Below are 14,400 nucleotides of genomic sequence, written 5' to 3' on the forward strand. Positions count from 1 at the left end.
TACAACAAAGTTAAAGTATTTTCTTATACAAATTACTTAATTAGTAATTAGGAACAACTTTTGTTTTGGATTTCAGAAAACCTACCACAAAACATATGACTCAAAAGTAAGAAAAAGGTTCAGATGCTGCATATGCTTAGAACGAAATTAATTTTTTTTAAATTTTTTTAATATATAAGTTATATAGTAAAAAATGTTTCTTATTTTAGTTTGTAAATTTTATATTAAAAAATGCTTCGGTAAAGTTCTATTTCTTTCATTAGTCATTTGAGTAAATGTTCCACATTTTTTAAAACTTATTTTCGTCTTTGGAAGATTGTTGAAACTTGTGATCTCTTTTGTTTGCAGAGATGTTATCTGTCGTCAGTTAGGTAATATAAATCCAACACATGATATGTTATCGCATAGATAAATTTTGACAAGCAGAAAAGTAAATTTACGAAATACGTATTCCAAAAAATTTTTCCAGTTAAATTATAATATATTTTAGAAACATTTCTTAAAATGAAATGCGAGCAATCAAATAAACACTTGTTCCTAAATTTAAAATACAAATTTTTTTATACTACACTTTTCAAATAACAAAAACCATAAAATTTTAATTTATCATAAATGAAACGATTGTCCTCAAATTTCTAACTTAATCTGTATCATTTTATGTTTTATTACGCATTTTTCAAATATTAATCATAAATTTTTAAAAAAGTAATTCTAAAATTTAACCAAAAAAGAGAGTTTTATTTTTCGAAACTTCTCTTTTTTGAATAACCAGAGAAGTAACTTTATTTTTTTTAATTATAAATATTTTATTTTTGAATGACCAATACAGAACCCAAATTTTTCTAAACATCAAAAAAAAATTTTGAAAATATCGTTCTTTTATTAACTTCATTTTTTTGAAACATCACTGTGTTTAAAAACCAAAGGGGTTCATTATTCTTCAAAATATAACTTTTTTGAATTGCGAAATAGCAATTTTACTTTACGTAACATCAACTAGTTGAATAACAGAAAGGGAAGTTTACTTTACAAAATATAACTCTAAGAAATAAATAAGAAACTAACTTTTTTGAACCAAAAATTTTTTTTTCTTTCGAAAAATTAGTTTAGAAATCCAGTTAATGTTTTTATCGAATTTATTAACTTGTATAAAAAAATTTGTGCATATTACAGACTGATATGTACAAGCAACGTCATAGTGGGTTTGGATCCTAATTGCTTGCTGAAACGTGGCATTTGTATATGCTAGCAACTGTTCTTTCCATTCTATTTCGAGTAAGCCTAGCCCATCAAATGTGAAGTTTATTTAGTGAAGAAAGATTCACAAATAAAAATTTGGTTTATTTTTTATTTTACACGGTGACAGGCATAAAGCCATGTAAAGCATAAACATAACTAGTAATGCAAAACATTTTCTGGATAATGTAAAATTGCGTATAGATAAAAATAAAGACTATTACAACAAAATACGAAAACAAATAATAAGTCTAGTTTAAATAAAAGGCCTAGACCAGAAATAATTACATTTTAACAAATTCGATACGGCTTTATATTTTCATGCTCATTAAGATTCTAATTTATACGGAGAAACTTTGCTAGACCTTAGGAAGAACCAGAATATTTACACACCATTTTGTTTGTAAACAAAGGTCATAGGTCATATGATAGTGTATCAGTGGTCTTTTTCTTTTCCAGTTGAGAATATCTCATTGTCCTCGTAGTTTGGGAACATATATCAGGAAAAATTGCGACATATCAGAAAAAATTATGACGTATCGGAAAAAATTGCGAAAAAGAAAGAAAAAACTAACTAAATTGATGCTTACGAGAATTTTGAAAGACGATAAAAATCCCCCCAAAAAAACAAAGGATGTATTTGTGGTGCAATATTGAACGTGTGTAAATAAACTAAATGTAAACAAGTATGTGTAAACAGACTAAGTGCTATCTTTACGAGACGAATTGTGAACAGGCTTGATATTCTTTGAAAACTTATTGAGATGTGTATTTTAATTTGTACGAAATTTTCCCCGTCCTAAGATTTTTCTTTGGTTAATAAATTCTAAATAAATCCTTTTAAGCGAATTAATAACACACAAAAAGAAAATAATAAACTGTAAGATTTGCCATGTTTTGATAGTAACTTCCAGTCTTTTATACGAGTATTTTCAGAAAAGTTAAATAGATTTTCAAATTGAAAAGTAAGTAGCACATGTCATATTGTAAACAGTATAAGTACATTATCAATGAAGGTTAGCTGGATACTTTAACTTAAACGTAAAGATAAATCGGAAGTAGTGACACGGAAGTCTTCTTATGTAATTTTAACCACTAGTGCCATCACTGCTAAACTTTATGCGGTTATCCATCCAAAGAGAAAAATAAGATTGAAAAAAATAAATGATAAAAAGATGAAAAGTCGGTGGTTTTGTTGGATTTCTTATTGTGTTTTGAAAACAATAACAATTATTTTTCTTCAAAAATTGTATAAAAAATTATGCAACAGATTGCCAGGTTAAACTTTTTTTAAAATAAACATAATACCTGAAAAATTAGCAGACGCTACTCAAACTCGACAAAGCAATATTTTATATTTATGTTACATGCAATACTGATGTTACACGCAATATTTTATTAATTACCTTACATTCAGTCTCATAAAAAAGTTGTTTTTTTTTAATTCCTCCAAATATTTAACAATTTTTCGTCTTAGGATTCATCTAGTCTTTGACAAAAATTGCATCTTATTTTTTTTCTTCCCAGAAGCAAGTTTTAAAGTACAACTGTAAACCAAATAGGTACTTTTCCGTTAGTCTGGAGCAAATGTCGCCAATTGTGAACCAAACGCGAGCCAAGTCGCCAAGCGAATGACAAAACAGTCAACGGAATAAAAGTCTAAAACGTTCAACTATAAACAAATATTTATTAATAGCAAGAAAAACAAGTTCAATTATAAACAAATACTAATGAATTGTAAACAAAACAGTTTTACCCAAAAATAATGCTTATAATAATTGAAAAGAAAGCGTTAAAAATGAAGGAATGTTTTAATAAAGGAAAGGAAAACGTGCTTTGTTTTGAAAGAATTCTGAGAAAAGAGCACGTGGCCCCAAACTAACATTCCCCTTATGGTTGTAAGAAATTTGGCGGAATTCTACATTGTTTGGAGATTTTTCGCTTGCTCATGGCTACAAGTTTCAGATAACTTTAGTATCACCAATCCGTATACCATTTCACGTTGAGAACAGAACTTGTAAAAAAAAATAATTCAATATTTCAGGGTGTGTTTTAAAATCATAGAACCATTTACAATTTTATTTATAACAATGGATAATATTAAACTGGTGCTAAAAAAAAAACATTTTTCTAACATTTATTCCTAACAGAATAGTTACAATTTTTAAAAAAAATTTCGGTTCGGGAAGCAAAACTGCTCTATGTAGTCGACGCGTCCAAATTTCAGGACCATAGCGTCAAGTGATTTGGAGTTATGATAGATTCTAAATAGCGTCCAGAAAAGAGATCAGACAAAATACTGAGTAAACACAAGAGATGAGTTGAAAAGATCAAAAATAGTTCGCGAAATGAAACCAAAAGTTGCTTAGACTAATCACCTCTTAATTTAACACGTAAAGCACCGCGTCAGCCATCGGTGACTGACACTGGACTTTCCATTTAGGCCGCGTCAGCCACCGGTTGCTGACACTGAAATTACATTTAGGCTACATCAACCACCGGTGGCTGACACTGAAATTACATTTGGGCTGCATCAACCACCGATGGCTGACACTGAAATTACATTTAGGCTGCGTCTGCCACCGCTTGCTGACACTGACCTTTCACATAGGCCGTGAAAACAGCTGGCTGACAGCGTATAACATTATATAGAACTATAAAATTTACACTCTTTTATGGAGTTGCAGAAAATTTATTCAAAATTTTCTTAATTATTGTGATTCTTGGTTTAATAAATTCAATTTAGTAGATTTTTATCCACCACTATTTTTAAACAATTCGTAGGCATATATAATTCACCACTTTTTTCAGATATGTCATGCTAAACCTTGCTAAACCTTAGTGTAAAAAATGTGAGTTCAGACTAACCTAGAGTAAGCCAAAGTTTCAAATACAGAAAATAAATTATGAAATGATTACTTAGGGTTACGCAAACGACGAAGTTCTCTTCTAAGAATTTGGTTGCATTTTAACATTTTGAAGTATTTTTTTTTTCAGCAATTGAAACTTCATGGCTTAGTCTAGATTTGCCTGAACTTATTTTTTCTTTCCTTTGAATTTTAAATTAGTAATTAAGTAGAAAGAGGACTCACGACAAAAATTTTCTACTGCGGTGTGGCGTACTTCTTAAATTTTCACTGCAAATCAAACAAATTTCGACATTTATAAACTCTACTTTATACTTCAGATTTCCATAAAAAAAATCTGTTCCTTCACTTCAATTTAAATTTCAAAACCCAAATGTAAACATTTTTTTTTTTAATTTTTGACTAAAATTCTAAAAATATAATGCACCAGTTCCTTGTTGGGAGCTAGCGCAAGGATATTCTGACGATACCGTTAGAATAATATAGACAAGATCGGCTTTAATCTAATGGAGACAATCCATCTTTCTCTATTTGTTACAGCCAAACCATTTTGTAGGAGCCGTGATGGCTCAGGGGATAGAGAGCTTGTTTTCGAATGATGTAAACCGGGTTCGAATCCCAGCGGTTGCTAGTCGATACGAACCCTTGCAGTCAGGTTAACCATGGGAGGTTCGCGTGTTTTTCCTCTCCATGTAACGCAATGGCAGGTTAGTTCCATCAAAAAGTCCCCCGCGAAGGCACATTTCTCATAATACTTGGTTCAGGAGTTCCCTTGTCTTCTGGATTGGGTTCAAAATTACAAGTCTACGGAGTTGAACATTAGTAGTCGTAATACTGTATTTGTGTTCTTTAGAAATGATTTTTCGATTAATTTATTGTTCATGTTTTGAGTTTCCTCTTGTTTGTGAATTTTTCTTTACAGCTGCCTTTGCCGTAACTCTTCTTTTTGAAATTGCATCTGTTTTCATGGGCTTTGGACAAATTCTGGTACTTTTCATCATCACAATATGTTTGCTACCCTTTTTTAATGATTTTTTTTATTCCTCGCCTATTATGTTTGAACACTCAAACTCCTAAATTCTATTTTTTGAGTAACTACTATTGTTAATTTTAAGATTTCACTAAATTCTTTGAGGCCTTCTGGTGTTGTCATGGTTCGTCACCAGGCCTACCTTTTTGAATCCTCTTTCTTTCTTTTTTTTACTGAGAGGTCACGTGCGTGCACTTAGAGTCTACAGTATTCTCCGGATGCCCCCTGACGGGGGCGGGACGGAATTAAGCCTTGATTAGTAGTCGTAAACACAAAAATTGGGTCGACTGTTCAACAACGGTTATAATATAAAATAAAATAAAAAACATTTTGTATCAAATTAAAAAGTTCTGAATACAAACTTTTAATTTCAATACAATATATTTGCCCTCGCTGCACTGATATTATTCTTTATTTTAACTTTCTCATTCAAAAAAAAAATTTTCATTTGTAAACTGAAAATTTGATTGGTGCATTTTAAACAGATTGAATATGCCTTTTAGTATTGTGCATGACTTCGTAATGTTGGTCAATATCAATTTAGTGATTATTTACTTCTCTTTACTCGGTACCTAAAAAGGATATTTAGCTCGTAATGAAAAAAAAAAGTTAAAATTTAAAAATTATTTATTAACAACTATAATAGAGAAAATAAATCTCTTTCTGTTACACTTAAAAGAAACAAAATAAGTTGCGTATGGAAGTCGCGTCCAACGGTTTTCATTTTGAGAGCAATAAAAATTGTTAGTCTACTAGAAATTAAATTCTATTTCATTTTATTCTTTTCGCCTTCTTAGTTTTCAGTCGGTTGGTTATGTTGGAAAATGGTTTAAATTCGCTTGACGGTATAATAGGGATATTTTTTATCTACAACGTTAAGAAACATCATACAAAACAATTAAATTAAAAATGCTATGGGTTTTGAAGTAAATGAAGCTTTTAATAATGCAAAACTATCGCTAAAATTGAAGCACTTTAGCTAGTCTAAAAAAATAAATATCCATTATCAATTATAAATTTGACATGTTGATAAATTTGATATTATGTTGGAAAATGTTTTAAATATCGTTTGACGGTATAATGGGAATAAATTTTATCTACAACGTTAAGAAGCTTGATACAAAGCAATTAAATAAAATATGCTTTGGGCTTTGAAACAAATGAAACGTTTAATCAAGTAATGTAATACAAAACTATCGTTAAAATTGAAGCACTTTAGCTACTCGAAAAAAAAGAAATATTCATCATCAATTATAAATTTGATATCTTACCTTTAGCGGCATTAAAAGCTTCTTAATTCTATTTTAGCGGCGGATTATCCAACAAGTTGTATTGTTGTTCGCTTGCAAATCCTTCTCTTCCAATGAGTCCAAAAGTACCTGAAAGAGTACTTTTGCGAATTTATGGTCCTTTACAAGATGAAGAACATCGAAAAGTTGTGGAAGCTGCAACGTTCGTATTACTAGCTGAGAAAAATCTAGGACCCAAAATGTACGGAATATTTCCTACAGGAAGGCTAGAGGAATATATACCAGTAAGATATACCAGGAATATATACCAATAATATTGAAAAAATCTTTTAACGTTATAATAATTTTTGTATTGCTTCTAATTTAAGCTCTTAAGACCCATTGTCCAATATTTTGGACATAAAGTACAATTTTGTTGCATAAAAATAATTTTTTTTTTAAAAATTCTGATTGTAAACCTTTCAAAAGCTAGATGTTCTTGTCAAAATATTTTAACGTTGTAATAATTTTTGTATTGATGCTAAATTTAGCTCTTGAGACCCGTTGTTCAATATTTTGGACAAAAGATACATTTTTGTCGCTTGAAATATTTTTTTGAAAAAATTCTAGTTGAATACTTTTAAAAAGTTAGATCTTTTTTGTCAAAACACACATCGGATTTATCCTGGTTGAGTTATTAAAATCACAATGAAAAATTATAGCAAAGTTAAGATGATCGATTCTAGGGGCAGTTTTATGGCATATAAATGTCTTAGTACTTAAGACGAGTAGAATATGTTTCGTGATAAAAATGTGAAGATCTACACTATGAAAATACCTAACAATATGCAAAAAATGCTAAACATTCATAATTATTTATAATAAGAAAAAATAACTATTAAAGTTATGTTTAATGAATTGAATTTTTTTTTGTTAATAATTTTATCTCATTTTTTGAGCTTACTTTCTTTTATACCACATATTTCAAAGCAAAAACATCCTTTTCTGCCGTTATTTCGGACTCAAGTTCCAGTAGGTTACTTACAATAATTTACTTAAATCTGTCTTTTATGCCTAACACATTATCAAAAAAGAATTTTATGTTTTTTATTCAAACATTATATCGAAGAGAAAAGTAAAAGCAATTGTAATTGTAGAACGTTTACGCATTTTAACGAATGGTATGAAAAAAAGAAATATTTCCTTAAAAAGTTGTTAATTAAAAAAAATATCTGATATTTTTCTTTTAATTCTAAAAATGATTTTATCCAATTGTAGATAGTTAGGTATTTTATTGCACAATGGGCATTTTGGTGACTGTCTGGAAAGCGTCAATTTTGATCTCTGGAGAGGGGATGGCTCCCCCGATTTAGTAGCCCAACGACCTGCACGTCAAGTTGAGCATTTTACGGTAGAACAGTTTAACGAGGACCGATACCGCGCTCCCTCTGTCCCTACTTTGGTTAATCAAAGTGGTCTCCCACCCACTTACTTACCACAGCCAGTGATGCTTGATTTTGGTTTTCTACTGGGAACAGCGTCCTTATACACTGAGAGACTTATCCAATTTATAAACTGTCACTTATTTCTTCCATTAACTACCGCAACTTTATTTTGAGTAAATTTGAATACGCTTTTAGCGTAGATACATACCTTACTGACTAAAGTAGAATTATTTCTTTTTTAGTCAAAAACTTTAAACCAAGAGGAGATGAGGCTGATGCTGACAAAGACAGCCAGAATGTTGGCTAAAATACACACTCTCGATGTGCCGGTCAGAAAAGTACCAGATCTATGGGGTACTCAAATCAATAAGTAAGGTTTGTCTAAAATAATCAAATAAAATAATATAAACATTTATCTATAGATCACAATTGCTTATGAATTAAAGAATTTCAAGAAAGTACTTGTTCAGCAACCATTTTAATGTTAACAGTTTTCCTTTTTAAGAATAGGTTATATTTTGTTAATACTATATGTTTCAACCACATATGCTTATGAATTGAAGAATTTCAAGAAAGTACTTGTTCAGCAACCATTTTAAAACCAACAATTTTCCTTTTTAGGAATAAGTCATGTTTTGTTAATACTATATTTCAACCACATATGCTTATGAATTGAAGAATTTCTAGAAAGTACTTGTTCAGCAACCATTTTAAAACCAATAATTTTCCTTTTTAAGAATAAGTCATGTTTTGTTAAACATTACGTTTCAACCACATGTGATTGTGAATTAAAGAATTTCAAGAAAGTACTTGTTCAGCAATCATTTTATAGAAAACAGTATTCTTTTTTTAAGAATAGGTTATATTTTGTTAATACTATGTTTCAACCTCATATGCTTATGAATTGAAGAATTTCGAGAAAGTGCTTGTTTAACAACAATTTTAAAACTAACAATTTTCCTGTCTAAGAATAGGTTATGTTATGTTAATACTATAGAAGAGAGGTTTCCAACCTAAGAGTCACACCACAAGTGGGCCGCAGGCAGCTCGGTACTGGGTCGTCACGCTTAACTATGCCAACTAACCTTTTCAGCTTTTTTTAAAGGAATAAATTGAATGTTAGGAGTGAATTGAAGCTAAAACTATATGCAGTTTTTTGTAACTATCTACCTGAAGTTTTTATACATTCTAAAGCTAGTTTTATGAGATTCAACGAAATATCACTTAAGACATGGTCTCCCCCCTAAATTCTTAATGATTTTGTGAAATTCACTAAAATATCACTTGTTCTCCCACTAAATTACAGGTGCTTTTTTTTCAAATTAAATAAAATGTAAGTTAACGTGTTCTGTACCTTTTAAACTCGTGTTGATTTTTCTTAAATATCTCTTCTAATATTTTGCTGACTATCTTAAATTTTTCAAAAAATAAATTAACATGCTTTGAAATTAAACTCTTGGATAGTTAGTTATGGAGAACTGTAAGTAGTTGCATTCGTCAATATAAAGTACATTTAAATTGTTACATCCTATTTCAAGTATTTTCCAAAACTGTTGATAAATATTTAAAAATATGAAAAGATGGTTTCTCCTTGTTCAAATTTTACGATGATTTTTACAAATAATAAAATTAAAATTTACAGTTCTGAAATCCTAGGATATATTTTAAAACCAAGTCTTATGCATTTGGGCATTTTTATATGGAATCGATTTCTTATATGGCATGATCGAAGGAAGCATAATTTTACCGTTTTCCATTCAACTGGGGCGTTTGTTTACAAACTTTATATTTAGGTAAATCTAAGAGAATGGAAAGAAAAAAATTTTAGTTTCAAAGCAAAACGCAACAAACCATATATATTTACTCATTAAATTTTTCTTTAATCGTTTTCATCAGTTTTTGAGACATTTGATTGAAAAGAAAATATTTGGATTAGATTAGATTCATTATTTATTATGAAATATTTAAAAAAAAATCTAGTTACAGTATGGTATATTCTTCATTATCCAACCATGGCCAAGAACCTAGGCTCTATCCTTTAACAACCAAGAAAAGAATGCCCGTGACCCGGACCAGATGAACTGTAACACATCTAAACTAGTACCCGTCTCTCCTAACTTTCATTCCACATCCAATTAGAGGACTTTTAGCGACGACAGATTTGACTCGCACCATTCGAATTATATACGCCGGTTCTTATAAAGAATCCAGGATCGAACTCAAAACCACCAGCTCTTAACAGTCAGTTTTGCCGATAACTTATTCTACTGCCCCGATGCACAATCCATTTGATTTTATTCACAGTTTTTCAATCCATTTGATTTTATTCACAGGTGGCTTCATGATGTTGAGAAGGATGCGATAAAGAGAAATAAAGGAAAATTTTCATTATCACAGTTCTACAGAGAAGAAATTCAATGGTTAACGTAAGTTATCGCCTTACGTACGACTTCGAACAATTTACCTTATAATGCTTATCTTTTTTGACTTCTAAATTACCTTTTCTGATTCCACTCAGATATATTTTTAGACTTACCATCTAAGCAAAATAACTTATTGCTAAAAATTTTCTTCGGTGTGCTCTGCAAACACCGCCCTTAATATATATTTTTGCACTCTTGTTTTAAATAAAGTCAAAAAGGCATAAAATTATTTTAACAGTAAAAAGAGTAAGGCATGGCTTTGACTGACACGTAATCGAAGAGAATGAAAAGCTCTAAATAAATAAAAAAAAAGATAAAATTGGTAGTTTACTTATTTTTTCTTTAATAGTGTATTTGTGGAGGGAGTAATAATTGATTGATTTACGTAATTCAACCCTACTTAGTTCAAAATAAAAAAAATTATGTAGTTTCACTTTGAACTAACATTGATTAAGCAATTTGGAATCAAAGTGAAAGCAAAAAATCAGTCAGTCAAATTTGCCGCTACCGCTTTTTACTTCTTCCCCATCCAGATTCGAAATTAATTCAAATGACTCAACCGTCCCGAAGAAGTTAAACACATTTATGCATCCTTAACAATGTTCTTTTCAAGTATTTAAGTATTATTTTATGTTGTTATGAAGCATTTTTGTAAAAGAAAATACAATTTTCTTATGAGAGAAAAACGGGATTACCCAAATCATACAAAGCCAATTACCCAATTTTTCAAAATTTGAAATTCTTTGCGAGCCGCAATTAAATACGTATTTAAAAGGTATGCGAAAAAGGTATTAATTTTTTTTTACATTTATTATATTTATTGAAAACATACAAGTAAAAGTGCAAAATATGTGTATTGAATTTAAATATTAAAATTTAAACACATTTATTTTACTTCTCTTGGTATTTCTTTAAAAATTGGTGAATAATTGGTGACAGCACTTCTCAGTATTTCCTTGAGATGCTGGTTAGTTAATACTGATCGGTGTTTGGATTTCACGAATTTCAAAGTGAAATAAAGTGATTCACATAAGTACGTTGTTCAGAATATTGAAATGATTCGACAAACAGCCTTTTTTTAATTCAGGATACTTCGATTCTGGTACAAATTTCCAAAATTCAGTAATCGACGTCGACTTATATTTTAATTGTAGAGCTTGATCTTCTTGCCTCTCTATTAATTCTAATTCTACAGATGCTTTTTGTGTCATAATTATATTGGAAATGGAAAACTCACCTTGAATTGAACAACGCTGCACTTAGTTTTTCATATTTGTTCTCAGTCATTTAAAAGACATTTTGAAACACATACGGAACGATAATAATTTTTTTAAATATAATAGCACAAAAATTAAAAGGGAACTCGGGTATATTTATCGAGAGCCACAAATAATCCTTCAAAGAGCAGCATGTGGCTCGCGAGCCGCAGGTTGGCCACCCCTGCTATAGACAATCAAAATTGTTTTTTTAAAACCAAATCGAATTAACTGAAACAAGAATCATGCATAATAAGACTACCACTCGAAAATATTTATCCGCTATCAGGAACAAGTTCCCATCTCTGTAAAGTGAAAGATTTTTAGTAAAAAAATTAAATAAAATATAACTTTATAAAATAAATAAAAATTATTTTTTGTCATTTTAATCCCATCTTTGCTTTTACCCATCTCGATAATGATGGTCAAATTTGAGAACGTTTTTGATGTATAATAATTTACTACCCCTGGCATGCATAGTTTTTAAATTTAATTGTTTGCAAGTTGAAGTTGATTAAGGTTAATAAAAGTATTTTAACATTTTACATTTTTGATAAAAATATTTATTAAAAATGACCATTACAGAATAACTAGCAAAAAATTTAAAAAAAACTAAATTTTTTCAATTTTCAGAAAGGAAATGGAAAACTCGAATTCACCAACTGCTTATTGCCACAATGACCTTCTAGGAGGTGAGTTGTATTTTTATTAGGTCATAGTAAACATTTATGACCTTATTGCCTTTATATACTATTTGGGTTGTAACATGTGCTTTATTTATAGAAATATTTAAGTCATATGTAAATTTATATTCTAGTGTAATAACATATATTGAATAATAGAGAAATGTGTTACCATTTGATTGAGTTATCAATTTTTATTTTTCGAAAGAAAATAGCCAAAAAATTAAAATTATAGCACAGATTATATTACAAATGTACAGATCAAATCGGATGATCCTTTAACGTGTTAAAAAAAATTTTAATTACACTAATTACGTATGCAATTTGCATATTACCTATGGGCTCTTGTTAAAGTGAAAACAAGATCTAATTTAGAACAGCAGCAAAGTTTCTATATACTTAAGTTAACGGAATGTTGTTTATTTTCCGTTATCTAAAACATAGAATTGCTAAAAAATCAATACATTAGTTGATAGAATCAATCATCAATTAATTAAATAACTATAATACAAAGAATCAAACCTTTTAAAGCATAATTACAATTAAGGAAATTAGCATAATGTCATTTATTTGCTTTTTCACTATCTAACGTTTTCACGATCTGTGGTCAAGATATTCAATTAAAAATTCAACAAATTAGTTCATGGGATGAAATAAGCAAACTTTTAGTGTGTCTACCACTACAAAAATACAATTTCAATTCACTAGTATATAAGACATGTTAACTCGATTCTATGTAGGGGTATCTTTTCATAGATGAAAGTTGACACTGTCGATATCTACTCTCCCCACATTGATGAACTTCGGACGTGATGTGAACATGCCCGCCTTGCGAAACTCCCACATCGATATGAATACGCCTATCCTGACAGTAACGCCCACTTCGATCTGAACACGCCTACTCCGATGGATGGTCTACATTGTGCAGTTGACTTGCTACTGCGTCATTATCCACCTCCTCACGCAGTTGCTACTCAGTCTCGATCACACATAACGTATACACTCGACTGCTAATGACAACACAGGACCAACCACAACCATGTACTCAATACAGCTCTCCCGGCTTCTCGCAAAGCAGCAATTAATCAACTAGTGGTATCCGTTAATCGAATTTCTATTACAGATATAATTCTGGTGGGGGAGTACCATAGTGTGTCTATCACTACAAAAATACAATTCCAATTCACTAGTATATAAGACATGTTAACTCGACTCTGTGTAGGGGTACCTTTTCATAGATGAAGGTTAACATTATCTATAATTTCTCTCCCCACAAACTTTAGAGGTTGACCTTAATAAATTTTACGAAACCTTAATAAATTTGACACATGACCTTAATAAATTTTACGAAATCTTGATTCCACACTTCTACGGATTACTTTAGTTAATCATACTGATTAATTAGTATATTAGTTAGGTAAAGTGCAAATGAACGGCTTTCGAGCTTTAGCTGTAACAAACATACAAGTACGATTAAATTTTGATTTTCCAATCATGTTATCAAGTTTCTGTTTTTGTCTTACATAGGTAACATACTCCTTCGGGAAGACTCCAAAAACAAATTGGATCCAGACATCGTTTTCATTGATTTTGAGTTTGGAGGATATAACTACAGGTAAAAGCAATAATACAAGAAGTTTGGTACTTCCATGTTTATTTATACAGGCATATGTTTAAGTTATGTAAATTACTGTGATAAACCAAGTCAATGGAGTCAAAATAGAAGACTTGGCGTTGAGGAAAAGTTTGCAGTCGGAAAATAACTTTCTCGACTCCAACTCCAATTGGCTAAAAGTTAAGTCCCTTAATCAGTCACAGTTCATTTTGCTCTGATTGAAAAAACGAAACGAAGGATTGGATCTTAAAAAGTTACAGCAAAAAATATCTATATATATTCTTTGATCAAAAATGTTACTTAAATGTGTGAAAATTATCTAAATTATAACTTTCCCTAAATTTAGTTTATCTCATTCGAATGTTTTTGAGCTTATGATTTATTGAACTACTGAAAAAGTTAATTAACCCCTTAGGGTGATTCATAGCGGGTGATTCATAAAATCATTCATACGAAATCAGAATCAGGATATAAAATAATAAATATTAGTAGCTTAAATTTGGGCATTACTATTTTTTCAAACCTATTTTTGCTTTCACTTTAATTCTTGCACGTCTGTTCAATATTAGTTCAAAGTGCAACTGTATTACTTTTATTTTCTACTAATAGGTAAATT

General features: G+C 30.0%; 1 protein-coding gene across 1 annotated transcript in view; it reads left to right on the forward strand.

Annotated features, from left to right (window-relative positions):
* Positions 1-14,400, forward strand: part of LOC107443383 (uncharacterized) — a 45,835-nt gene that overhangs the window by 19,814 nt on the left and 11,621 nt on the right. The window contains exons 10-14 of the mRNA XM_087152699.1: positions 6,442-6,667; positions 8,050-8,177; positions 10,141-10,233; positions 12,120-12,178; positions 13,697-13,784. Coding sequence (XP_087008825.1) covers positions 6,442-6,667; positions 8,050-8,177; positions 10,141-10,233; positions 12,120-12,178; positions 13,697-13,784 — 594 coding nt within the window. The remainder of the gene's footprint in view (positions 1-6,441; positions 6,668-8,049; positions 8,178-10,140; positions 10,234-12,119; positions 12,179-13,696; positions 13,785-14,400) is intronic.

This window comes from Parasteatoda tepidariorum, chromosome 10 (assembly GCF_982258835.1).
Source record: "Parasteatoda tepidariorum strain Cologne lab strain chromosome 10, Ptep-v5.0, whole genome shotgun sequence".
Taxonomy (NCBI): domain Eukaryota; kingdom Metazoa; phylum Arthropoda; class Arachnida; order Araneae; family Theridiidae; genus Parasteatoda; species Parasteatoda tepidariorum.